We start from the raw sequence: 26,759 nt of genomic DNA, 5'->3' as shown, positions 1-26,759 counted from the left end.
CAAATCTTTCTCGACTGATTTATTTTTAGTAAATAAGTAACTGTAAAAGCAGAACAGGGATATTGAAAATAAAACATACCAAACTTTACTCAGTAATGCTTTAATAACATGATGGTACTTCAGGTAAATCTGATGCAGTACATGAAGCTGAGCACTTCTCGAGACTTTCGGATCAATACTGCCACGCTGGAGGCTGCACTACAAGAGCACCAGCAGCAAGAAAACCAGCAGGTTCGTTTGCTTATGCTCGTTTATATTTCCAAATCGTTAGGCATATTATGTAGAAGCTATATGGACAGTATTGTTAAATGATATTACAACGTGGTCATAAAAAGTGGGAGTGTGGAACCATCCATGGCGTTCAGTTAGCTAACCCAAATTTAAGATAATGCACATATTACAGATGCCTTAAACCCAATCTTAACACAGAACCATAAAAAAAACCCACTCCTGCAGATATCAAAAGACATTTCTGAACACACAAGTCCATGTTTGTTCTACAGAACGGACTCAGTGTCTATAAATAACAAAATAAACCCTTGTGAAGGATACTGTAACACTCTTCCTGTAAGAGTTTTGAAATAATTTCAAAACGCACTCGCACCAGAAAGAACATTTACTTTTGGTATATAACGGCCTGATACAACTTCTCTTTTCTTAGACTGACTCTCAAGCTTCTGAGGAGAGTGAGGCTCCCAAGAAGAGGAGAAGAAAGCAGTGAAAGAAGGAATTTTGGATTTTTCTTTGGACCCTCAGTCACCAAACTGTATCTGTTGGCCTTTTCCAGTGCTTTCTCCTTCTTTATTACTGGAGAGATTAGACTTATCTTCCTTTGGTCAAAGACCCTTTAGTAATCTCAATAATCTGATAGATATCCAAGGCTTCACCTGTTGGAGGGGGGAAAAAAAACATATTTAATTTTGTTAATGTTTATTTATTTTGTATATCGCTTCAGTGTGTTAGCTCTTAATTCCAGAGACCACTTGTATTAAACTGATGTTCTTTATATTCTACAAGCACATTTTTCTTAAAAATAAAAAAACTACATTATTTTCATCTCATGCATTACACGAAGAAGCTGATATTATTTAATTAATTTCAAACTGAGAAATACAATAAAATTTTTTTTAATATACATTTTGGCAGATAGACCCCTATATAGAGCAATTTACATCCATCTCATTTACCTGAGCAGTGCCTGGTAGTTAACCACTGCTTTTTTTTTTTAAGATTTATTTGCACTTGTATAGAACGTGCCTTGTCTAGACAAGAACAAGTGCCTTCTATGCGAGTATTTCAGAGTACATCTGTTAACCTCACCTTGGACTAGTCCAAATCGGCGCTCTAGTCCGGTAGGATTAGATGGCGTTACACAGTCCACATTGACCTCTTTCCGTAAGCATTGGTCAATATCTACAGCACTGAAGAAAGCCACAGACTGCGGGAGATCATTCATGCCCAGCTTATAGGCAAACATACATCTGTGGAGACATAACAAGCAGCTGGACATTATACATCCTGTCATCAGGTAAACTCATTCAGCATATTAAAGAACAAACAAACAAAAATGTTTAAGACAAGTCTGACTAAACCTTGTACTAACCGGGTAAGTAGGTTGGTGATTTGTAGCGCAAGTGCTGCTCTATAACGGTCCTCGCTCTTTACTAGGTAGCGCACTTCATCATGAATGCTGATACAAAAGCGCCCATCTATGTCATACTCCTCCATCAGCCACTTCATGGCCACCAGCATCAGGTGAAGATAGTCCACTGCTGAACTCTGTACCACCCAGTTCACCCTGCTGGTAATGAACTAAAAATACACAGATATTACTAGTCATACTATTTATATGTACAAAAGTATTGGGGCACCTACTTGTCCCATGTTTATGCTACAACTAACATGTTAATAGGAAAGGTGCAGTTTGTCCTTTTAAAATATCTTGCACCTTAGGAAAAACTGATCCCCCCACAAAAAAAGCCTTTTTTTTTTTTTTTTTAAACGAAGGTATAGGATTAGGAATCCTCACATGCAGCAGACGGCTCCAAAAACAACAAAGTACTCAGCCTACATCTAATATGAGGAATGGGTGTATCTTAAAGCTCATAGGCAACGGTTTTAATTTTATCTCATCTCATTATCTGTAGCCGCTTTATCCTGTTCTACAGGGTCGCGGGCAAGCTGGAGCCTATCCCAGCTGACTACGGGCGGGGTACACCCTGGACAAGTCGCCAGGTCATCACAGGGCTGACACATAGACACAGACAACCATTCACATTCACACCTACGGTCAATTTAGAGTCACCAGTTAACCTAACCTGCATGTCTTTGGACTGTGGGGGAAACCGGAGCACCCGGAGGAAACCCATGCGGACACGGGGAGAACATGCAAACTCCACACAGAAAGGCCCTCGCCGGCCACGGGGCTTGAACCTGGACCTTCTTGCTGTGAGGTGACAGCGCTAACCACTACACCACCGTGCCGCCGGTTTTAATTTTATGCACATTTGTAACTTTATATGGTAAACCCTCTGTAATTTTCTTCTGGTCCCAAGAAGTATTGTTAATAAGTAATAATTAAAATAAGTTAGCGCAGATTGCGGCGAATTTCTGTCGGCTATTTTCGTGACCATTTGGCGCGTGACGTCATTTAAGCCAAACAAACCGCTCGAGTTGAGTCCACTTCTGTTTACTTATATTGCCGTTCGGCTTGAGTGCAGACGTGCATTCGGGAATTTCCAAAGAAAAACCCCATGCCTTATTTGTTGTGCAGTGAACTGTAACAACGGGACTGGTTCAGGAAGAAGTTTTTACCTTTTTCCAAGAGAGGAGAAGAGGCAGAGAGAGTGGATTGGCTTTTTCCGGAAGAGGAAAAGAGGTGGAGCAAGAGGGTTGGCTTTTTCCGAAAAAGGAGAAGAGGCGGAGCGAGTGGGTTGGCTTTTTCCGAAAGAGGAGACAAGGTGGAGAGAGTGGATTGTGCGCGTGAAACAAAATCAAGCAGTCAAAGAAGAAATGGACCAGCAACGCTCAAGCAAAAAGGAGAAGATTGGAGGTAAACATTTTTACTTTTGCTTGCAATTGACAAGTCAAGAATCCTGAGGGGCGGCACGGTGGTGTAGTGGTTAGCGCTGTTGCCTCACAGCAAGAAGGTCTGGGTTCGAGCCCCGTGGCCGGGTGGGTTTTCTCCGGGTGCTCCGGTTTCCCCCACAGTCCAAAGACATGCAGGTTAGGTTAACTGGTGACTCTAAATTGACTGGTGACTCTAAATTGACTGTAGGTGTGAATGGTTGTCTGTGTCTATGTGTCAGCCCTGTGATGACCTGGCGACTTGTCCAGGGTGTACCCCGCCTTTCGCCCGTAGTCAGCTGGGATAGGCTCCAGCTTGCCTGCGACCCTGTAGAACAGGATAAAGCAGCTGTGTGGCCTACCGGCGCACTGTCAAGTAATCGTTACCTATATCCACTAGGGAGGGCGGTTTAATTATTCTTCAAAAGGGCTCTTATTTAGTATTACGACGAAAGTAGGAATTTATCATAACTACCAGGATAAATCGTTTGGGCGCAAGTCTTGTTGAGGTCCGGGGTCACCATGATCAGAGTCAGCCGAGTTGCTGTCCGAGTCCGCACGGTCAACCAGTGAGCCACATTCACCGATTGCTTCGCAACGGCCATAGGTTCATACATGTATGGTTTCACCTCTCGATATTTAATTTGAAGAGTTCCTACTTCAAAATCGCTTTCAGACATTTTACACAACCTCTCACGACCAAAGTCCGTACACTTGTGCTCGGTTCGCAGGTAAAAACAGAACTGCTCCCAGTCTGTTTGGCTTAAATGACGTCACGATGACGGTCCCCTGGCAGTGAAAGTGCGCATAAGTGAGATGTAAAAAAACTTTTGGAAATTGGGCAAAACAGTATATTTTAACTGTTTTATTAAATTTTAGGGTGCAAATTAGACACTAGGAAGATTTAACTTTTTGGGTCATTCTTCTAGACAATAAAGTTGATATTCTACATTTCACCTCCGACTGTTGCCTATGACCTTTAAACAGTCAAAGCTATTTATGCCTGGGTTCTGATGATTGTGGTTCAGAAATTAAAATACCTCTTCTCTGACAGCAGCTGGTTCCAGGGCTCGGGAGATTCTGCAGCCTAGCACAGGAGTGGCTGGCTGCTTTGAGTGAGCAATGCTCTCCAGCTTGTTAAACATCTCGGATTCAGTACCTCCAGTCCACACACGGCGTCCACACATATCCCATTTCTTCTTATTCCGAGACCTTAAAAACAGTTAATTACAGCCTTTCGGCACAAGCTAATCAAATGGCTTTTTATTGTTAAACAAGTACAATACATCCAAAATATCCACCTACCCAAATCAAAACAAGCCAGTGACAAAAATAAAAGCTCTAAAATAAGTACTTAAATCACAAAGTCATAAACAAATGCTGGCAAAACTTAAGAGTAGAGTCAATGAGCTCACCTTTGGCCCAGCAGTTTTGAAATCCGGCGTAACTCCTCTCTGGACACAGTCCCATCTTCATCCCTCTGCACATCCATGCCTAGTTCTTTAATGAACCATTCCCCCTCCTCTGAGAGATAATACCTGTTTCAAATTAATGATTCTATTTTTAGATCAACATTTCATTACTAAGACTGGTTTAAATAATTGGAGTGTCCAGCTGTTCTACCTGCGCAGTCCTTTAGTAAGGGCATACATCTGGCGAGCTTTGCTGGCTGCCTCAGCTTGGCTGAGTCTATGGTTAAACTGCATGAGCAGGCGCTGAGCAAACGGCTGGCCAGCACCGTAGATGCGACCATAGTTGAAGATTTTAGCGTGTTCTCGGCTGATTCCAACAGCATCTGCAGTGCGGCTATGCAGGTCTGTGCCTTGACTCTTCTTCCCCTGCAAGGTCATCCACCCAAACGCTGTGCAACCTGAAGGGCACAATCGAGCACTAAAACCTTTTATTTGTTCAAACATACATGACACTGAAACAATTCATCTAATATTTTCTTCAGTAACATGATAACGTGTCCAAGTGAAACAGGATATTCAAGTGGGAAGCAATGTAGGGCTAGACTTTTATCCACTGAGATTTTCCAGCATATCCATGGTACCTGCACATGCATTTTTCTTCCAGACATTTACTGGTGGGAAAACAGTCACTGCATTTTGGTGGTTTAAAGAAAAAATATGAATTTATCTTTTGAAGAGTATTATGAATTATGCTCAATAATACCAGGGACATGAAGTAAGAAAGCTAGTTTTGATTTAAAGTCTAAAATACTGTTATTGAATAAGTAGCTTTTCACAAATAATTTTACTTGAATGGAAGTTTCCAATCTGGCTGCAAGTAGAACCCTGTTTTCCCCCCCAAAAAAAAGGGACACTGTATAAAATATAAATAAAACAATGCGATGGATGATTTGCAAATCATCGAAACCCTATAGTTCATTGAAAATAGTAGAAAGACTACATATCAAATGTTGAAACTGAAAAATTTTTACTATTTGAAAAATATGCTTATTTTGAATTTAATGCCAGCAACGTGTTTCAAAAAAGTTGGGACGGGGCAACAAAAGACTGGAAAAGTTGTGTAAATTAAAAAATAAAATACACACAACGGCTGGTGGAACATCTCGCAACTAATTAGGTTAACTGGCAACAGATCAGTAACAGAGTATAAAACAAGCATCCCAGAGTGGCAGAGTCTCTCAGAAGTAAAGATGGGGAGGGGTTCACCACTCTGTGAAAGACTGCGTGGGCAAATAGTGCAACAATTTTATGATTAATGTTCCTCAGTGTAAATTTGCAAAGAATTTGGGGATCACATTATACATTATCATTAAAAGAGTCTGAGAATCTGGGGAAATCCCTGTAGGCAAGGGACAAGGCCGAAACACACTATTAGATGCCCATGATCTTCGGGCCTTCAGGTGACACGCCATTAAAAACAAACATGACTCTGTGGTGGAAATCACTGCATGAACCATTGTCTGTGAACACAGTTCATCAAATATCCACAATGTAAGATAAAATTCTACCATGTAAAAAAGAAACCATATATAAACTAGAAAAGCGCTCGGAGAGCACAGACCTCCGCCAAGAATCCTTTAAAAAAATCCGGGATCCAGAAGGTGATCCGGATCACTGCCAAAATTTAATGGATTGTTACTTGTGCCCAGTCACACCTCTGGAAAAATTTCAGAGCAATCCGTTCATAACTTTTTCCGTAATGTTGCTAACAGACAAACCAACAAACAAACCAACGCTACTGAAAACATAACCTCCTTGGCAGAGGTAACAATATCCAGAAACACTGCTACCTTCTCTTAGCCTGAGCTCATTTATGATGGACTGAGATGAAGTGGAAAACTGTCCAGTGGTCTGATGAATTGAAATCTGAAATTCTTTTTAGAAATCATGGACACCACATCCTCCGGGCTAAAGAGGAGAGGGGCCAACCGGCTTGTTATCAGCACACAGTTCAAAAGCCAGCGTGTGTGATAGCATGGGGCATAACGCACATGGCACGGGGAGCTTGCACATTTGGGGAAGGTACCATTAATGCTGAACAATGTGTACAGGTTTTGACACAACATGCTGCCATCCAGACAGTGTCTCCTTCCCCCCTCCCCAGGGAAGACCTTACTTATTTCAGCAAGACAATGCCAAACCACGTTCTGCACATATTACACGTGAATGGCTCTGTAATAAGAGCCCAGGTGCTAAACTGGCCTGCCTGCAGTCCAGATCTGTCTCCCACTGAAAACATTTTACTGCAATATGAAACAAACAAACAAAAAAAATGACAAAGGAGACCCCGAACTGTTGAGCACCTGAAATTGTGTATCAGGCAAGAATGGGACAACATTTCTCTTTCAAAACTACAGCAATTGGTCTCCTCAGTTCCCAAACGTTTACAAAGTATTGTTAAAAGAAGAGATGATGCAACACAGTGGTAGACATGCCCCGTCCCAACTTTTTTGAATCATGCTATTGGCATCGAATTTAAAAAAATGAGTATAAAATTTCAGTTTCAACATTTGACTTTCAGTCAAAAGTCTGGACATACCTTCTAATTCAGTATTTTATCTTTATTAATTAAAATACATGTCTTAAAGTGACAATGGACTGCTGTTTCTCTTTACTTATTTTGGCGGTTCTTGATACAATATGGATTACAATTGTCAAATAGGGCTATATACAGGTGACTACCTCATGAAGCTGGTTAAGATAATGCCAATAGTGTGCAAAGCTGTTCTCAAGGTAAACGGTGGCTACTTTGAATAATCTAAAATATGAAACATTTTGGTTTTTTTTAACACTTTATTTACCACATAATTTGATATATGTTCCATATGTTATTTCATAGTTTTGATTGTTCTACAATGTAGAAAATAGTCAAAATACAGAAAAACCTATGAATGAGTAGGTATGTCCAAACTTTGGACTAGTCCTGTATAAGGTTTCCATAATTTGCAAATCAGCATGTTATATATGTATATTTCACACACCGTCCCAAAAGTTTTGGAAACAGAGTTGCAGATTCTGAGATGCGACCTAGTTGGGCTACAGTGTTGAAGGAGAGTTTCAAAACTCTGAGAAAATGCTGACCTGGCAAATCTAATTCTGATTATTCTGACAATAATTATATAGGATATTGACAAATGAATTAGGCACTTGGTTTTGGCTGCTGTATATCATCTTTGGTTCTGGGACTAGATAAACAAATCAATATGTAATCTTATCTCACCGTGCATGCCAGCAAAGTGAGACTCTCCTAGCATAGCTGCAATCCACAATTCCTGCGAATCAACATCTGACCCCACTAGATGATAACCAGGGGGGACCTGCACCATAGCTTTCAGTTCACTGCCTACACGATCCCGCTGCAAAAACATTAAGATGGATGCATAAACTTTCAGGAGATAATTTAATAATAATAATAATAATAAAACCTCAGTGAAAGCATCATTTCTATGTTAATCTTGCTTCAGTGCATCATAGCTGACTTTCAGTAAGGACATGTTAATGTTGCAGTGTAGACATCCTGGTCTAAACTCCAAACAGCCTTGATGTAGTTATTCAAGGACTCTGGAAGCCCCAGGGAACTTTGGTGAAAATTGGTGACTACTTTGTAATTAGGCTCATTAATTTTGGGGTCGTACAGTATGCATGAACAAAGTTTGAATAATTTGTTGTTCCATGGTCTACGTTGACTTCACCAGAATTTTTTCTCTTTTTAATGCAAGGTCAGTGAGACTAGTGAGGAAAACAGGCTATTTAACAAGTGCATCCTACTGTAAAACCCTTGGGTTAAAAAAAGATCCTGATTATTCCCATTTAGTGCTGTGACAGTCAAATTAAGCAGCACCAACACTGGGTTGTGTATATGGTCATGTGGGGTTACTGTGGGGGGGGGGGACATAGTAGTCTAACATGGTAATCTAACAAGGGTTTGTCTGAAGGGGGGAAAAAAAACCCCAGACCACCAGTCAATAAAACCAGTCTAAAACCGAGCTCAATCACTACTTTTCAAGTCAACCCTCATGACTATCAACACTTTATTACAGATTTTTTTTTTTTTACACTGTGTTCCTTGGGACTTTTATTATTTATTGTAGAACATGCAACCAGAATACGTGTTCAAGACTCGACTCGATTTTTCCTTTCTTACCCTTGCATTACTGGCAGTAAGCCATGTCGGCTCAACAGCTCTGCGAGTAACTGTCCCAGCAGTAATAACTTGCGGTAGAATAGCGCCATATTGCCCCTCATCATCGTAATCATCATGTCTGTGTAGGTCAAAAAATGGTTTTAGAGATACAACCGCAATGCAATTACTAGGTGGTGCAAAATAATCCTGACATACCTGATAACAGTCCGAGGAAGTTCTCCCCTCCGTAGCCAGACGACCATCTGAGAACTACAGAGACAGACCCAAAAAAAAAAGAAAAAAATCAATAACAAGAATACAATAGTCTAAGTCAATAAGATCTGACCAAAGGGAATTTCACAAGACTATTACTGGCAGAGCACTCAAGAGTGTACCTGATGCGTTTGTGGGCGTTTCTCCAAAATGAGATCATTTTGTTGATTTCCAGTGCACGTGCTGCATTGGTTCCTCCTCTGCCTGCCTGAAGGGTTCCATCCTCCATTTTAGACAAAAAATCTTTTGAGAAGGGGCTGCCTACGTTATTCTCATTCCCATCCTGATATACAAGATCACTGTCAAGGTCACGCTCAACAAGACGATGCATGCAGAGCAGTGTCAGGCCATATAATGATATCTGGAAAAGGAGTGTCCCAAGTCACCTTATGAGGTAGCTTGAAGAACCAACATCCAGGGATGCTGACATCATTGTATGGTCCATTACCATGGTGATGGGGACACTCATCAGCTGATTCCATACTCTGTGATATTGGATAGACATAAACGAGGGAAATGCTTACTCTTTATGTCTAAAAATGACTACTAAGAATTAGAATGAATTTTTATTGAACACCTCGCTTTCATTGTGTAAAATCTAGTGAGCCTTGTCATTGCTGTAAATGGAAACTGACCTTGGTCTTTTTGGCTCTCACTGTCTGTGGCACCGAGACTGTCTCATCTTCAGACACAACCTCTAGCCTACTCAACTCCTCTACCTAGAGGAGAGAGAGAGATTGATTAAAAATTGTGCTATAGTGTCCAATTACCTATAGTTACGACTGTAAAAGATTTAATTATCTGGATGAGCAAAACCTTTCGACACTTACTTCAATAAGAAGTGTCAGGGAATTAATTGCATTAGTCAGCTTCATTTTTACAAAAATCACAGCCTTAAGATCACCTGGATACATACATATTTGTAATCAGTATTTCTTGATAGATGCAGATCATTTTTAACACTGAATTAGTCTTACACTTTGTTCTTAAAGGGTTGGACAGAAATTCAATCCTTGATAAACAATTTGAATTAGCTGCAACAACCCCAGCAGAACCACAGTCATATTGAAGGATGTTGGTTGAGATTCACCGTGTTCTGGAGACACTGAATTTCATCTCATCTCATCATCTGTAGCCGCTTTATCCTTCTACAGGGTCGCAGGCGAGCTGGAGCCTATCCCAGCTGACTACGGGCGAAAGGCGGGGTACACCCTGGACAAGTCGCCAGGTCATCACAGGGCTGACACATAGACACAGACAACCATTCACACTCACACCTACGGTCAATTTAGAGTCACCAGTTAACCTAACCTGCATGTCTTTGGACTGTGGGGGAAACCGGAGCACCCGGAGGAAACCCACGCGGACACGGGGAGAACATGCAAACTCCACACAGAAAGGCCCTCGCCGGCCACGGGGCTCGAACCCAGGACCTTCTTGCTGTGAGGCGACAGCGCTAACCACTACACCACCGTGCCGCCACTGAATTTCATATTGTTCAGAAATAAAGCTACCACATAGTCTTCTGTGTCTGCTTTACATCTGTCAGTTCTGCTTCTTAAATGTAATGTATATTTCGATACATGGGAGAAGAATTTGGAAAGACTTTAAATGTTACATAATCTCTATGACTGTAAAAGAAGGCGAAGAGCTATGGCTCCCTGGAATGCAAGCTTTGGAGCTGCAGACCTTGGCCAGCCCTGAAAATAAAGCATTTGAATTAAAATTTTACTTCATTTTCTGTCTTCACGCTCATCACCAAAGAAAACCAAACTAATATTATACTGATCATTCACGAGGTCAAGTACAGCTCATTTGAAAATCAAAAGTGAATTTGCTGTTTAAAGATACTTTATTCAACTGCTGAAACTGACACACACACACACAAAATAATAAATAAATGTTTTTCATTCTATCCACGTTCACTGGATGTGAGCAACCACGTTCACTGACTATCAGGATATCAGCTCATGTACTGTGAGTAGAGAAAAACAAAATGGCCGAGCGTGTTGCTGAATCAACTGAGGACAAAATAAAAACTACTCGAAAACAAAACCCAATCAATCAATAAATAAAAAGGAAACAAATTATGGAAAAAAGTATTTGATGGTAGGAACGCATATTATTTTTCAAGAATTATTATTATTATTATTATTATTATAACATTTTCAACAAATTGCTACTGTCATTTCACCAGTTTGTTTACATTCTCAGCGGAAATGATCTTGGATGTTTTGTATAGTTTTTATTTATTGCATTTGCAAAAAATAAAAATGCTCTGTTTCTCAAAATCCAGTGAATGTGGACAGAATAAAACAGTTATTCCACTCAATCTCGCCGTACATGGCTCATAGCCAATCAGCTCATGTATGACTTGATTTCATGGAATAACTTAAATATATAGGCACTGCGACGGTGGTGTAGTGGTTAGCGCTGTCGCCTCACAGCAAGAAGGTCCGGGTTCGAGCCCCGTGGCCGGCAAGGGCCTTTCCGTGCGGAGTTTGCATGTTCTCCCCGTGTCCGTGTGGGTTTCCTCCGGGTGCTCCGGTTTCCCCCACAGTCCAAAGACATGCAGGTTAGGTTAACTGGTGACTCTAAATTGACCGTAGGTGTGAATGTGAGTGTGAATGGTTGTCTGTGTCTAATGGGGCTTTTCCACTACCAACGCGGCTGAGTTGGGCTGAGTCGAGCTGAGCGGGGCTGTTGGAGTTGCATTTCGACTACAACCGCGCTGAACCGTGCTGGCTGGAAGTGGGTGGACACATTGGGTGGAGTTAGCGAAAGTGGGTGGACGTCACGTGATGTCGTTAGGCAGCGCAAACAGTGACATCAGACATTGCGGTGTCAAGACCCGTGTCCCTCTGGTTCGCCAGACGGTGGCCGTAGATAGCGTCCATCTGATCGTACCATTTCCACCGCTTGCGGCTAGCCCCACTTTGTCCATTGTGGTCCTTCACTTGCCTATATTCACTCTTCAGTTTCTTCAGTTTATCCTGGCACTGAACCACGGTGCGGGGATAACCGTGTTCCGACATCAGCCGGGATATCTCCTGGAACACCTTCTCATTACGCGTAGCACTGTCGAGATTTTTCTGAATGTGCTCCTCAGCCACAACACAGAGAAATGTCTGTGTCTCCACGATGGACCACTGGCTGGCCTTTCCTCGCTTGGGTTGGTCTTCCATCTTCTAGTTTTCTGATCATCTTCTTCTTCTTTGTCGTAATTCTTCTTCTTCCGGGTTTATGGTGTTTACAGATCCCAGCGTGCTCGCGGGGCGTGTGTGGGCATGTGAGGACACTCCTCCTCACCAATCAGTGCACAGGGGAGTGTCTCCTCACGCCCCTAGCCCCACTCGGCTTGGTTGGGCTCACTTCAGCCCCACTCCAAAACCGTGCGAGTTTTGGGTGCTGAGTAAGGCTGAAGTGAGCTCAGTCGTGCTGCTCTGAGGTAGTCGAAACGCAAGCCGTGTTGGGCTGAAGTGAACTGAAAAAGGGTAGTGGAAAAGGCCCATATGTGTCAGCCCTGTGATGACCTGGCGACTTGTCCAGGGTGTACCCCGCCTTTCGCCCGTAGTCAGCTGGGATAGGCTCCAGCTTGCCTGCAACCCTGTAGAACAGGATAAAGCGGCTACAGATAATGAGATGAAATTAAAAACAAGCACTGGATAAAAGCCCATCTATCTTATGTAAATAAAGATACAAATTTTGTTGTCTGGTGGTTAAGTGTTTGAGATACGTTGCCTTATGATAGGGTACCCTGTGGTGGTGCACATACGTACATTGTACAAACATCGTACGGTTGCAAAAGCCATCAAAAATCAGATCGATGCATTACCATATTCTCTTAAGTTTGGAGCTCCGCTATAGGTCAATTTAGTTAGGTCTGATGAATCTAAAGGTGGCACGGCTGCATAGCGAGTAGCATTGCTGGCAGTCCCAGATTCAGTCCTGACGTTAGTGTCTGTGCTAAGTTTCTGTGTGAGCTTGCTCCAGGTTCTCTGGTTTCCTCCTACCGCCCCAAAATATTCAGTTTATATTATAGGTATATTTGTTACTCTATGCATCTCCCCTAGGTGTGAATGGATGTACAGTACCAATCAAAAATTTGGACACACCTACACATTTATAGGTTTTTCTGTATTTTTGACTATTTTCTACATTGTAGAACAATACCGAAGGCATCAAAACTATGAAATAACATATGGAACATAGATGGAATTATGTTGTAAACAACAAAAAAAGAAGTGTTAAAAAAACCGTTTCATATTTCAGATTCTTCAAAAGCAGTCAGCGTTTACCTTGATGACGCTTTACACTATTAGCATTATCTTAACCAGCTTCGCGAGGTCGTCACCTGGAATGCTTTTCAATTAACAGCTGTGCCTCGTCAAAAGTTAAATAGTGCAATTTCTTTCCTTAAAGCGCTTGAGAGCATCAAATAATAAACAGTAAATAAAAATATAGTAAATAGACCTATTCCACAACTGTCATATGTCAAGAACTGCTCAACTAAGTAAAGAGAAACAACATCCATCATCACTTCAAGACATGAATTGTCTTTTAATTAATACAAAAACGTTGAATTAGAAGGGGTGTCCAAACTTTTGACTGGTACTGTATGTGATGCCCCACAGTGAACTTGCGTCTCGTCCTGGTTCTTACTGTTTGCCACACACTGCTGTCAGTCAGCATAAGGTCATCCGAGGGCAGCCTGTCCAGACACTGTGGCTGTTCCTTCCCTTTCTGTTCACAATATTCTTTGTAGATGTTCTCAATTGCCCTAAAGATGGCGATTGCAAAAACAGTAACAAACAGTAATTACATTTAAAACCCATAAAACTAAAATATAATGACATTTAAAAACATTAAAACTGAAATATTTTCATTATAGAGAGTAATATTATAAAATAGAAATTATGTCAATATTCAAAGGTCAAGAAATGTCATTCTACTACCAAAAACATCATTAATTGTGAAGGTTAACAATGTAACTGCTGTCGTCAGCTAAAAAGTCCAATTTACATTTTTGAACTACAAAATAATATTAAACAGATTATTTTAAAGGAGAACTGAAGGCAAATTTATCCTCAAAATCCTATTTCTCATTTTATTAAATATAGAAATGCTATTTTGTCACTGCTAGAGCAAGTTATGAGTGTTTGAAATACGCTCTGTAATATAATCAGTCTATATGTCAAAGCAATGACCGTAAACGAGATTCGTCGAGACCTGTGCGAGACTTCGTAGGACAGAAGTAAAATGTACAGCGGAAAAAAAGTGGCCAACGTTGTCAAAAGACGCGCGCGCCCTCTTTCGAATGCTGATGTAATCAAGCCAGAAGTTTTGTTTGTTTTGATAGCAATCAGGAAAGTTTGAAAAAAGTAGGCAGTAATCGTCATTTAAACTCGTTTTTGTGCAATATTTCGTTTGGAAAACAGTTTTCAAAATGGCGGCACTGACACCTGGCTGACACTTCACATTTCGAAGTCTCGCACAAGTCTCGTGAAGATCGTGCAGATAAGCGACGCCTGCTGTGGACCATCTCATCTCATCTCATTATCTCTAGCCGCTTTATCCTTCTACAGGGTCGCAGGCGAGCTGGAGCCTATCCCAGCTGACTACGGGCGAAAGGTGGGGTACACCCTGGACAAGTCGCCAGGTCATCACAGGGCTGACACATAGACACAGGCAACCATTCACACTCACATTCACACTTGTCAATTTAGAGTCACCAGTTAACCTAACCTGCATGTCTTTGGACTGTGGGGGAAACCGGAGCACCCGGAGGAAACCCACGCGGACACGGGGAGAACATGCAAACTCCACACAGAAAGGCCCTCGCCGGCCACGGGGCTCGAACCCAGGACCTTCTTGCTGTGAGGTGACAGCGCTAACCACTACACCACCGTGCCGCCCCTGCTGTGGACCAAACGAACTAAATTCAACACGGCTAAAAACTGAATAGGCTGATAAGTATAATCTCATCTCATCTCATTATCTCTAGCCGCTTTATCCTGTTCTACAGGGTCGCAGGCAAGCTGGAGCCTATCCCAGCTGACTACGGGCAAAAGGCGGGGTACACCCCGGACAAGTCGCCAGGTCATCACAGGGCCGACACATAGACACAGACAACCATTCACACTCACATTCACACCTACGCTCAATTTAGAGTCACCAGTTAACCTAACCTGCATGTCTTTGGACTGTGGGGGAAACCGGAGCACCCGGAGGAAACCCACGCGGACACGGGGAGAACATGCAAACTCCACACAGAAAGGCCCTCACCAGCCCCGGGGCTCGAACCCAGGACCTTCTTGCTGTGAGGCGACAGCGCTAACCACTACACCACCGTGCCGCCCCCTGATAAGTATAATATTAATTCCAATTAGTTGCCAATACGAGTCATGATATAAGGTTACTAAAACCAAAAACCTAACTGAATAACACCTTAATTAAGAAATAAAGCAAGTTTAAAAATGACTTCAGTCAGTTCTCCTTTAAATAACGTGTATAGTAAGTAAATATGCTCTTTCTCATTCGGACATCAAAAATGGTAACAAAAGTGCTGTATGAAAAGCAGAGTACAGATGGTACCTGTATGGACATACAGGCCCTTCCATATCCTCTGTCATCTCCAAGTTGTCTCTGCGTCCTGGGACAAGGTAGCCCCAGCCATGTTTCTCTGTGTAATGCAGAGGAAAACCATCCCATGTCAGACCCATCAGCTTGGGCGTCACTCTCATCTGCAGGCTGATCAGCGTGGCTCCAGGAGACCAGTCCTCCGACATCCTCACACACAGCTTCCTGTACCAGCTAATAGACAGAAATGTCAAGAGAAGGAAGTGAATTGGCAGGAGCAAGTTCAACGAATGCATTCTATGCATATACTCACCCTGGGTGTGCAGGCATGTGCTGTCTCCTCTTAGGCAGGCAGCTCACCGTACCCTTTAGCCGCTCCACAAGCTCTGTGCTGGGGTCCTTCATCCCTTCCTCTTCCTCTGGAGGTCCTGGATCTATAGATATTCATAACATCAGGTAAGAATGTTACTTTCAGAAAATGGTATGAGAAATGAATTGGTGTTATTGAAAGTACAGTTTCATGCAGGACCACACAAACACACATTACTAAAGAATAACAAAAAAAAAAACAAATGTTTTTAGAGTTTGCACATAATTACATTAATGGCATTTAGCAGACACTCTTATCCAGAATGACATACAACATACCCAGAGCAGCCTGGGGAGCAGTTGGGGGTTAGCTGCATTGCTCAAGAGGACTTAAAGTGCATATCACGGGTAAATTCAGGAGCAAGATCAATGTAATTCCCCTATTTTATATTAAACTTTGGTCAAATATCGGTTACATTCTGCATTCTCTGTAATTTTTTTACCTTGCGCAATACCAGCAAAATTCAGTTGAAATCAAGCCATTTGAGGTGAATTGGTCCGCCTCTGAAAAAACTTGGCATTTGGATTTCCCGGCAAACATTGATTTTCGTGACACCATCTGCGGGACGCCTCCCTCTGAATCCTACATCAGCGCTGGTTTGTTTATGAGAAAACGACCTGGTGGTTTTCTGCAAATTTCTTCAACGTTATCGCGTAATTATTAAAATGCTTAACAGATGTATCGTAGGAGGGTGTAGCAACACCAATCTTGATGGGATTAGTACTCATCGTTTCCCAAAAGACCAGACAATGAGAGAGAAATGGGAGCGCTTGGTCTACACAGGCTGTGCACTGAAACCATGCAAAGCTCGCGCAGCCTGCTGGCGCTTCCGCAGGTAACGTCACGAATCTGGCTCCAGACTCCCTTGGGATTTTTCCAGACGCGTTTTGTTATTTTATTTTTTTCTGCTGTAGACAGATGGCCTTGTGCAAAATTACCCTTCTGGATGATTGTGTAAAGGGACATACTTTCATATAAAAAAAACACGAAATTGGTACAGGACATGCACTTTAAAGTGCATATCACGGGTAAATTCAGGAGCAAGATCAATGTAATTCTCCTATTTTATATTAAACTTTGGTCAAATATCTGTAACATTCTGCATTCTCTGCAATTTTTTTTTACCTTGCGCAATACTAGAAAAATTCAGTTGAAATCAAGCCATTTGAGGCAAATTGGTCCGCCTCTGAAAAAACATGCCATTTGGATTTCCCGGCAAACATTGATTTTCGTGACGTCGCGTGCGGGACGCCTCCCTCTGAATCCTACGTCGGCGCTGGTTTGTTTATGAGAAAACGGCCTGGTGGTTTTCTGCAAATTTCTTCAACATTATCGCGTAATTATTAAAATGGTTAACAGATGTATCGTAGGAGGGTGTAGCAACACCGATCTTGATGGGATTAGTACTCATTGTTTTCCAAAAGACCAGACAATGAGAGAGAAACGGGAGCGCTTGGTCTACACAGGCTGTGCACTGAAACCGTGCAAAGCTCACGCAGCCTGCTGGCGCTTCCGCAGGTAACGTCACGAATCTGGCTCCAGACTCGTTTTGTTATTTTATTTTTTTATGCTGTAGACAGATGGCCTTGTGCAAAATTACCTTTCTGGATGAGTGTGGAAAGGGACATACTTTCATATAAAAAAACATGAAATTGGTCCAGAATATGCATTTTAAGCCAGCCCTGATGGTCCAGGGAATTGAACCAGGAACCTTTTGGTCCCAAAGCTGCTTCTTTAATCATTAGGCCATAGCTTCCCCCATTATAGCTACATATCTTACCCTCATCCCAGTCTTTCTCCAGGCTGCCAGATGCAGATTCCGCTGCTGCTTTTTCAGCCTCCTGCATTGCTTTCTTTTTCTTGCTCGCAGGCATTTTCTTCTGTTTAAACTCCTGAACATCCCACTCTAAGTCCCAAAGCCAAGGGTCCTCCTTGTACCTTACATTACAAGTTATATATGACTGTTTGGCTGATGTCATTTAAGTAGACATGTACATACATCAGTTCTTGCACATGAAATGAAATCTTTTATAAACTGCGCATGATTAAACACTTATTAGAAACATAAAGCTTGTCAGCACCTTTCATCCTGCAGTAACTGACAGGCATCATCTGCAAGAATCATCAGAGATTTTTTCATCTCTCTTTGAAGTTCCTCATATGTGTCCTGGGCATCCTCCAAGTACCGGTCCCAGTTCTGATTGACAGGCAAGTAGCAAACACCCATCTCCAACATTCCTGCAAAAGTCACTGGATGAGGACACCTACAGCAATACATCAACAACAGGTTGGTTAACAGGTTAAACACTGACTGTTGATTCAGGGGGAACGATGTGTGCAGAATATATGGGGAATAGCATACCTTTCCATAAAGAGGGACAACTGTTGGATGAACACCTCGTGAGTAGCCAATACATCCATTGAACAATACTGCATCAGCTCCTGTAGGCATAAAAAAGCATAAGACACCAAAACAGTGCAATGAATAACGTTTAGAAGGATTGCATATTATGTTTGTAAAGTCACTGTTTTGTAAAAACCTGTGATGTGTGTGATGGCCGTATATAAAATGTGAATGTATGTTCTTTTACCTGGAAATTGCTCCGAATGTCACTCATGCTGCCCTTCACAAAAATATTCCTGGCCTCTTTTTCCAGAGGATCCCCTCCAACATAGAGAGCATGGACATCAGCTAGGTTATTTATACTGCTTATGTTGACCCAGTCCCAAGATCCGATCTAGGAAACGGCACACAAACAGATACAACCTAAATTAAGTGATTCATCTAAAACAGTGATTCTCAAACTGTGGTACGCGTACCACTAGTGGTACGCGGGCTCCATTCTAGTGGTACGCCAAAGAATCACTTAATTAAATATAAATAAAATTTAAAAAATAAAACGTGAAATACTATCCATAATATCCGAATGGATGAAAATATCTTCTCAACCGATGACAAGAAAATGAAAAGAGATACAAATTAAGTTAATAATTTAAAGTTTGCAAGTGCTTCTGGGTAGCCATACGTAGCGTACGTACGCATTCCCGCCGGTTCCGCTGACAGACAGTTATCCGCCATTGGTAGACTAGGCTGTGATGGGAAAAGGTGGAGGTGGCTTTGCTAATTATGACGAGTACGACAAAATTACTGTCGTGGCTTAAATCCGCGAATGCGAGCGTGGATCAGGAGAGAGGGAGAACTGAAGAGGACGTGTGTGAGCCGAGCGCGGATGCTAACGACAGTGGCAAAACCAGCCCCAGAACTGCTAGCAAACGGCAGAAACCAGTAAGGAGGAAGTATGACGAAAAATACATAAAACTGGGATTCATTTGGACCGGGACAGAGGAGCTGCCCAGGCCACAGTGTGTTGTATGAGGGGACGTTCTGAGCAATGAGTCCATGAAACCATCGCATCTCAAACGGCATCTTACAACCAAACACACAGCACTAAAGGACAAACCAATGGATTTTTTTACGAAAACGTGATGAACTGAAGCAGTCCAAGTTCACCATTCTGTCCTATGGTACACCTGTAGCCAAAGCACAGGAAGCTTCATATCGTGCCAGCCTCCTGATCGCCAGAGCCGGTAAGCCGCACACAATCGGGGAACTGCTGTGTTTACCATTAGCCAAAGAGATGACACGTATCATGTGTGGAGAGAAAGCTGCCAGAGAGTTAAACTTGGTGCCGCTTTCAAATGACACCGTGTCAAGGAGAATAAACGACATGGCTGACGATGTTAAAAAGACGCTGATTGAGCGCATTAAGAACAGTAGATATTTTGCCATACAGCTTGAGACTACAGATGTTGCAGATTTGGCCAATTTATTGGTTTGTGAGATATGAATATGACGGTGTGGTGCAGGAGGACTTTATGTTCTGTAAATCACTGGAGACCAGAACTACATCAGAGCAAATATTCCAGTTACTGAACAAGTTCATCCAGGAGCATGGCTTGGATTGGATGTTGCAGGACTGTGTTCACAGAGGCATGCACACCCATCACATTAAGCTCAGTAAGTTGTCAATCAATAGTCAATCAGTCAATAGTCTGTGTATATTTAATATTATAAGCTGTTATTCTTAATGCTTTTTCTCACTTTTGTTTTATTCTTAATCTTATTGTTCTTCCTCTGTTTGTGCGTGTGTGTTTCTGTTTCAGAAAGCAGTCACTGGAGTTAAGAAACAGCAAGAACTGCAGCTATGCATAGCCTGTTTTTGATTTTTTTCAAGTACATCAAGTACAGTACTTTTTTTTACTTAACATTTAAGTACAGTAGTTATTTAACTTTTAAGTACATTTTCATTTAATCTTTAAGAACTGTCTTTTAATATTTATTTTAGTACAATGTTTTATTTCACTTTTATGTGCAATTAATTTTATTTGATTCATTATTTAAGTACAGTGTTTTATTTTCCTATATTTAAACACAGTGTTACTGTTCAAAGTACTGTGTGTAATGTTACAGTGGCCAACAATATTAAATATACTTGTTAAATAAAATCTCCGCCTTGTTTTTAATGAATAATTAGGCCTACTACACTACTGTATTTTAATGGTCATTAAGGTGGTACTTGGAGAGCCAAGTATTTTCTGAGGTGGTACTTGGTGAAAAAAGTTTGAGAACCACTGATCTAAAACATGCACCAAGTCTTAATACCTAAACATAGTACGGCTGCACAATTACATCATATTGCTATTGCTTTGATTATTTAGCTAAATGTCTGGTCACATACTCTACAAAGGTACTGATTCACTAATAAATATTTAAATTTGAGTTAATATTTAACATTTGTGTGGCGGCACGGTGGTGTAGTGGTTAGTGCTGTTGCCTCACAGCAAGAAGGTCCAGGTTCAAGCCCCGTGGCCGGCGAGGGCCTTTCTGTGTGGAGTTTGCATGTTCTCCCCGTGTCCGCGTGGGTTTCCTCCGGGTGCTCCGGTTTCCCCCACAGTCCAAAGACATGCAGGTTAGGTTAACTGGTGACTCTAAATTGAGCGTAGGTGTGAATGTGAGTGTGAATGGTTGTCTGTGTCTATGTGTCAGCCCTGTGATGACCTGGCGACTTGTCCAGGGTGTACCCCGCCTTTCGCCCGTAGTCAGCTGGGATAGGCTCCAGCTTGCCTGCGACCCTGTAGAACAGGATAAAGCGGCTAGAGATAATGAGATGAGATGAGATTTAGCATTTGTAAAATCTGCCCAATAAACTACTGGCCAAATTTTTTCTGAATCATAGATTTGTAAACGCGAAGGAATATAAACTCTCAAAGACATTTTCTGCCTATGATAACACATAATACAAATATTATGCTCTTTAGTTGTCTGAATAACTAAATAAATATATAAATAATATGTAAATATTAACAGGACTGGTCCAAGCAAAACAAACTCTGTGTCAATTGTTCATAAGTCCACATACCGCTGGGCCCTCAGGACGGCGTCCAAGCTTCTTCATGTGCTGCTTGACTTCATGCAGCCTTTGTTTCTTGCCATGCCGACTGGCCATCCAGAGAGTTCGCTGAAAACCTGTCAGTCCTGAGATAGCCATATGGAGGCTCATTGTATCCAGGAAACGCATCTTGGAGCCCTGATCATAAGCAACATTATAAATTGAATTATTAAAAAAATGCATATTTATAAATGTGTAAACCCTGCATAGATTACTGGTGTAATTCATACACAGAGATAATCTAAAGAGATAAACAGTGGCACTTGAAAGTTTGTGAACCCTTTAGAATTTTCTAGATTTCTGCATAAATATGACCTAAAACAACATCAGATTTTCACACAAGTCCTAAAAGTAGATAAAGAGAACCCAATTAAACAACTGAGACAAAAATATTGTACTTGGTCATTTATTTATTAAGGAAAATGATCCAATATTACATATGTGAGTGGCAAAAGTATGTGAACCTCTAGGATTAGCAGTTAATTTGAAGGTGAAATTAGAGTCAGGTGTTTTCAATCAATGGGATGACAATCAGGTGTGAGTGGGCACCCTGTTTTATTTAAAGAACAGGGATCTATCAAAGTCTGATCTTCGCAACACATGTTTGTGGAAGTGTATCATGGCACGAACAAAGGAGATTTCTGAGGACCTCAGAAAAAGCGTTGTTGATGCTCATCAGGCTGGAAAAGGTTACAAAACCATCTCTAAAGAGTTTGGACTCCACCAATCCACAGTCAGACAGATTGTGTACAAATGGAGGAAATTCAAGACCATTGTTACTCTCCCCAGGAGTGGTTGACCAACAAAGATCACTCCAAGAGTAGGGCGTGTAATAGTCGGTGAGGTCACAAAGGACCCCAGGGTAACTTCTAAGCAACTGAAGGCCTCTCTCACATTGGCTAATGTTAATGTTCATGAGTCCATCATCAGGAGAACACTGAACAACAATGGTGTGCATGGCAGGGTTGCAAGGAGAAAGCCACTGCTCTCCAAAAAGAACATTGCTGCTCGTCTGCAGTTTACTAAAGATCATGTGGATAAGCCAGAAGGCTTTTGGAAAAATGTTTTGTGGACAGATGAGACCAAAATAGACCTTTTTGGTTTAAATGAGAAGCGTTACATTTGGAGAAAGGAAAACACTGCATTCCAGCATAAGAACCTTATCCCATCTGTGAAACATAGTGGTGGTAGTATCATGGTTTGGGCCTGTTTTGCTGCATCTGGGCCAGGACGGCTTGCCATCATTGATGGAACAATGAATTCTGAATTATACCAGCGAATTCTAAAGGAAAATGTCAGGACATCTGTCCATGAACTGAATCTCAAGAGAAGGCGGGTCATGCAGCAAGACAACGACCCTAAGCACACAAGTCGTTCTACCGAAGAATGGTTAAAGAAGAGTAAAGTTAATGTTTTGGAATGGCCAAGTCAAAGTCCCGACCTTAATCCAATCGAAATGTTGTGGAAGGACCTGACGCGAGCAGTTCATGTGAGGAAACCCACCAACATCCCAGAGTTGAAGCTGTTCTGTACGGAGGAATGGGCTAAAATTCCTCCAAGCCGGTGTGCAGGACTGATCAACAGTTACTGGAAACGTTTAGTTGCAGTTATTGCTGCACAAGGGGGTCACACCAGATACGGAAAGCAATGGTTCACATACTTTTGCCACTCACAGATATGTAATATTAGATCATTTTCCTCAGTAAATAAATGACCAAGTATAATATTTTTGTCTCATTTGTTTAACTGGGTTCTCTTTATCTACTTTTAGGACTTGTGTGAAAATCTGATGATGTTTTAGGTCATATTTATGCAGAAATATAGAAAATTCAAAAGGGTTCACAAACTTTCAAGCACCACTGTAGATCAAAGGGATTAGTCAAGAACAAACTGATGAAGCTTGTGGTAAAATATGGAAAATTAGTATTTGGTATATGAAATCAACAGCAAATATGTACCTTTAAGAGATACTGCTCTTTAATGTGTGCCCGGTCAAAGGTGACATTGTGCCCCACTATGAGTCTCTCCTGCCAGCGTCCACCTGGAGGCCTACTGGAGTTGGCTGCAGTCTCTAGAGGAATTAGATCTGCTAGTGTCAACTGACTCGACCAGCTGTACCTCTCCTCAATCAGTCTTTTACTGCACCACGAGTACCTATGGCATTCATTATCAGTTAAAATTTCAGTTGTATGGTGAATACATTTATTAAATTATATTTCCAAGCAAAATTCAAGTTTTTCAGGTTTACAGAAATATGTAACAGAAGTTAAAAATGGGGTGTCCAATCTTATCTGCAAAGGGGCAATGTGACTGCAGGTTTTCATTTCAACCAAGTAGGAGCCATACCTGATTACATCCATCCATTATCTGTAGCCACTTATCCTGTTCTACAGGGTCGCAGGCAAGCTGGAGTCTATCCCAGCTGACTATGGGCGAGAGGTGGGGTACACCCTGGACAAGTCACCAGGTTATTGCAGGGCTGACACATAGAGACAAACAACCATTCATCACATTCACACTCAATTTAGAGCCACCAATTAGCCTAACCTGCATGTCTTTGGACTGTGGGGGAAACGGGAGCACCCAGAGGAAACCCACGGGGACAGCATGCAAACTCCACACAGGATCCAGGAACTTCTTGCTGTGAGGTGACAGTGCTAACCACTACACCACCGTGCTGCCTACCTGATTAAATTTGTCCTTGGATAGACTAGCAGGTATGGCTCCTGCTTGTTCGGAATAAACAACTACAGTCACACCTCCCCTTTTTGTAGATAAGGAGGAGGGGGGAAAAAACCCACGTTATGGTCTACATCTCACCAAGCAGTTGGAGAAACAGCCACCGCCAGCGTGGGACAGTGGCCCTCAGCCATGCAGACTTCCACATCAAACACCAGAGCATTCTCATCTGGAAAATCCACCTTTGTATGTTCTCCATTCGGCGAATATCTCACCCAACCCACTTCCCAAGCCCAGTGCGGGGGCATATCAGGGAGCTGTGCTTGCTGGAGCTGCCTTGCTGCCTTCAAATAAGGTAGATTTTGCGTTTGTGCAAGTTTACAAAAGTGGTCATTAATGTTTTTGCCATACATGTTTGGTAACTTCAGTTCCACATCACTCAACAGCGACACCTCCTTTCCCCAAAGTTTATGCTTCTCCAAATGTCTGGTGCTTCTCTCTATGTCCTGGCTGGAGTACTCTAGTGTTGAGGAGCGAAAAATCTGTTCATGCAGGTTCTTGGAGAGCATCTGGATATTGAGGGGGTTCATACGGGTCTGAGTGGAGCGTTCCTGCACTTTGGGTTCATCTGCAGCTGAGCACCTTTGCCTCCGCAGAGCAGCTGAAAGGCATCGCCGCCCCCTCCTCTGAGGAGACACCAGACGGAGCATCTCGCTTCAGTATGTCTTAAGATGATCCAGATCCTGGATAAATCAAATAAACAGAACCAAATCTACATGTTTACACACCATATTGACTTATTATTCCGCACTACCTCATCTTAACAGCTGCTAGTTTGTTTATACTGCTTATTTCATGTTTACCTGCTATACCTCAAGTGCCCTTGACTGTTTGGTTATTTGAACCAATTTATGTGTGTGTGTGTGTGTGTGTGTGTGTGTGTGTGTGTGTGTGTATATGTATGTATATATGAGTGTTTAGTCTACGTCTCGTTCATATCTAGTGTTTATACTGTTTATATTGTCTGTTTGAGTGTTTAGTCTATGTCTTGTTCTTATCTAGTGTTTACACTGTTTATATTGTCTGAGTGTTTAGTCTATGTCTTGTTCTTATCTAGTGTTTATACTGTTTATATTGTTTGAGTGTTTAGTCTATGTCTTGTTCTTATCTAGTGTTTATACTGTTTATATTGTTTGAGTGTTTAGTCTATGTCTTGTTCTTATCTAGTGTTTATACTGTTTATATTGTTTGAGTGTTTAGTCTGTCTTGTTCTTATCTAGTGTTTATACTGTTTGAGTGTTTAGTCTATGTCTTGTTCTTATCTAGTGTTTACACTGTTTATATTGTCTGAGTGTTTAGTCTATGTCTTGTTCTTATCTAGTGTTTACACTGTTTATATTGTCTGAGTGTTTAGTCTATGTCTTGTTCTTATCTAGTGTTTATACTGTTTATATTGTTTGAGTGTTTAGTCTATGTCTTGTTCTTATCTAGTGTTTACACTGTTTATATTGTCTGAGTGTTTAGTCTATGTCTTGTTCTTATCTAGTGTTTATACTGTTTATATTGTTTGAGTGTTTAGTCTATGTCTTGTTCTTATCTAGTGTTTACACTGTTTATATTGTCTGAGTGTTTAGTCTATGTCTTGTTCTTATCTAGTGTTTACACTGTTTATATTGTCTGAGTGTTTAGTCTATGTCTTGTTCTTATCTAGTGTTTATACTGTTTATATTGTTTGAGTGTTTAGTCTATGTCTTGTTCTTATCTAGTGTTTACACTGTTTATATTGTCTGAGTGTTTAGTCTATGTCTTGTTCTTATCTAGTGTTTATACTGTTTATATTGTTTGAGTGTTTAGTCTATGTCTTGTTCTTATCTAGTGTTTACACTGTTTATATTGTCTGAGTGTTTAGTCTATGTCTTGTTCTTATCTAGTGTTTACACTGTTTATATTGTCTGAGTGTTTAGTCTATGTCTTGTTCTTATCTAGTGTTTATACTGTTTATATTGTTTGAGTGTTTAGTCTATGTCTTGTTCTTATCTAGTGTTTACACTGTTTATATTGTTTGAGTGTTTAGTCTATGTCTTGTTCTTATCTAGTGTTTACACTGTTTATATTGTTTGAGTGTTTAGTCTATGTCTTGTTCTTATCTAGTGTTTACACTGTTTATATTGTTTGAGTGTTTAGTCTATGTCTTGTTCTTATCTAGTGTTTATACTGTTTATATTGTCTGAGTGTTTAGTCTATGTCTAGTTCCTATCTAGAGTGTTTAGATTGTTTGTTTTTTCAATTATTCTATTTTTATTTATTGCATTGCCTGTTTGCACTGTGGGTCAGAGAGGACTGATATTTCATCTGTGCTGTATGTCGAGCATGTATAGCATATTTGACAATAAAGTTGACTTGACTTGACTAATCCTAGAAGCTATCAAGCATGTGACCTTATTTTCAAAGCAGCAGCCCAAAGGAAACATTTACCTAATAGTCCCAAAGTGAAACTCCACCGGATCATCCTGAGCAAAAGCATCAACAGAACAGAGCTCTGAGGAGCATGTGATGAGCTCACACTTCAGCACGGAGCGAGTTTAACACGTGCATTTACAAATCCACATGTGCCTAAGTTACTATATTATATGACATGAACCACTTCAGTTTCTCACCAGTGTTCGTGACCTTCGCGTGTCCAGATCGTGGTTTCACTTTAATTTAAGCTTCACGAACATCACAAAACACCGAGCAAGGCGCCATCT

The 26,759-nt window shown here is 41.3% G+C and overlaps 2 protein-coding genes across 5 annotated transcripts in view; one reads left to right on the top strand and one right to left on the bottom strand.

Annotated features, from left to right (window-relative positions):
* The window catches only part of fanci (FA complementation group I), a 41,798-nt gene extending 40,733 nt beyond the window's left edge, over nucleotides 1–1,065 (top strand). The window contains exons 37-38 of one of the 2 annotated variants that reach the window (XM_060915012.1): nucleotides 124–231; nucleotides 662–1,065. In XM_060915012.1, coding sequence (XP_060770995.1) covers nucleotides 124–231; nucleotides 662–721 — 168 coding nt within the window. In that variant the 3' untranslated portion in view covers nucleotides 722–1,065. Of the gene's footprint in view, nucleotides 1–123; nucleotides 328–661 lie in introns of those variants that run through there. The other variant, XM_060915011.1, reaches the window with a different exon arrangement.
* On the bottom strand, nucleotides 23–26,759 carry polg (polymerase (DNA directed), gamma). Of its 3 annotated transcripts, none has more exons than XM_060915015.1 (23): nucleotides 26,670–26,759; nucleotides 24,154–24,755; nucleotides 23,292–23,487; nucleotides 21,304–21,471; nucleotides 18,475–18,621; nucleotides 18,246–18,325; nucleotides 17,965–18,147; nucleotides 17,664–17,821; nucleotides 15,827–15,947; nucleotides 15,529–15,747; nucleotides 13,597–13,714; nucleotides 9,570–9,653; nucleotides 9,321–9,419; nucleotides 9,057–9,217; nucleotides 8,878–8,931; nucleotides 8,683–8,800; nucleotides 7,759–7,894; nucleotides 4,690–4,936; nucleotides 4,482–4,604; nucleotides 4,107–4,278; nucleotides 1,604–1,812; nucleotides 1,321–1,481; nucleotides 23–887 (listed from the first exon to the last, which is right to left on the bottom strand). In XM_060915015.1, exons 2-23 carry the CDS (start codon nucleotides 24,720–24,722, stop codon nucleotides 823–825), a joined length of 3,588 nt encoding a protein of 1,195 aa, XP_060770998.1. In that variant the 5' UTR covers nucleotides 24,723–24,755; nucleotides 26,670–26,759; the 3' UTR covers nucleotides 23–822. The 3 variants fall into 3 exon arrangements, with proteins under 3 accessions (XP_060770998.1, XP_060770997.1, XP_060770999.1); XM_060915014.1 differs by having other exon boundaries at nucleotides 26,488–26,752; XM_060915016.1 differs by lacking the exons at nucleotides 23–887; nucleotides 1,321–1,481; nucleotides 1,604–1,812; nucleotides 4,107–4,278 and having other exon boundaries at nucleotides 4,488–4,590; nucleotides 26,488–26,752.

This window comes from Neoarius graeffei, chromosome 2 (assembly GCF_027579695.1).
Source record: "Neoarius graeffei isolate fNeoGra1 chromosome 2, fNeoGra1.pri, whole genome shotgun sequence".
Classification (NCBI taxonomy): Eukaryota; Metazoa; Chordata; class Actinopteri; order Siluriformes; family Ariidae; genus Neoarius; species Neoarius graeffei.
This window is presented reverse-complemented; position numbering and strand designations above follow the sequence as displayed.

Excerpts from the sequence above, each read along its gene's own strand:
- polg (XM_060915015.1), bottom strand. The coding sequence starts at position 24,722 with ATGCTCCGTCTGGTGTCTCCTCAGAGGAGGGGGCGGCGATGCCTTTCA. Across the intron at positions 21,472-23,291 it reads AAGAGCAGTATCTCTTAAAG|GGCTCCAAGATGCGTTTCCT; the intron begins GTACATATTTGC and ends GCTTATGATCAG. Across the intron at positions 13,715-15,528 it reads GGGCCTGTATGTCCATACAG|GGCAATTGAGAACATCTACA; the intron begins GTACCATCTGTA and ends CGCCATCTTTAG.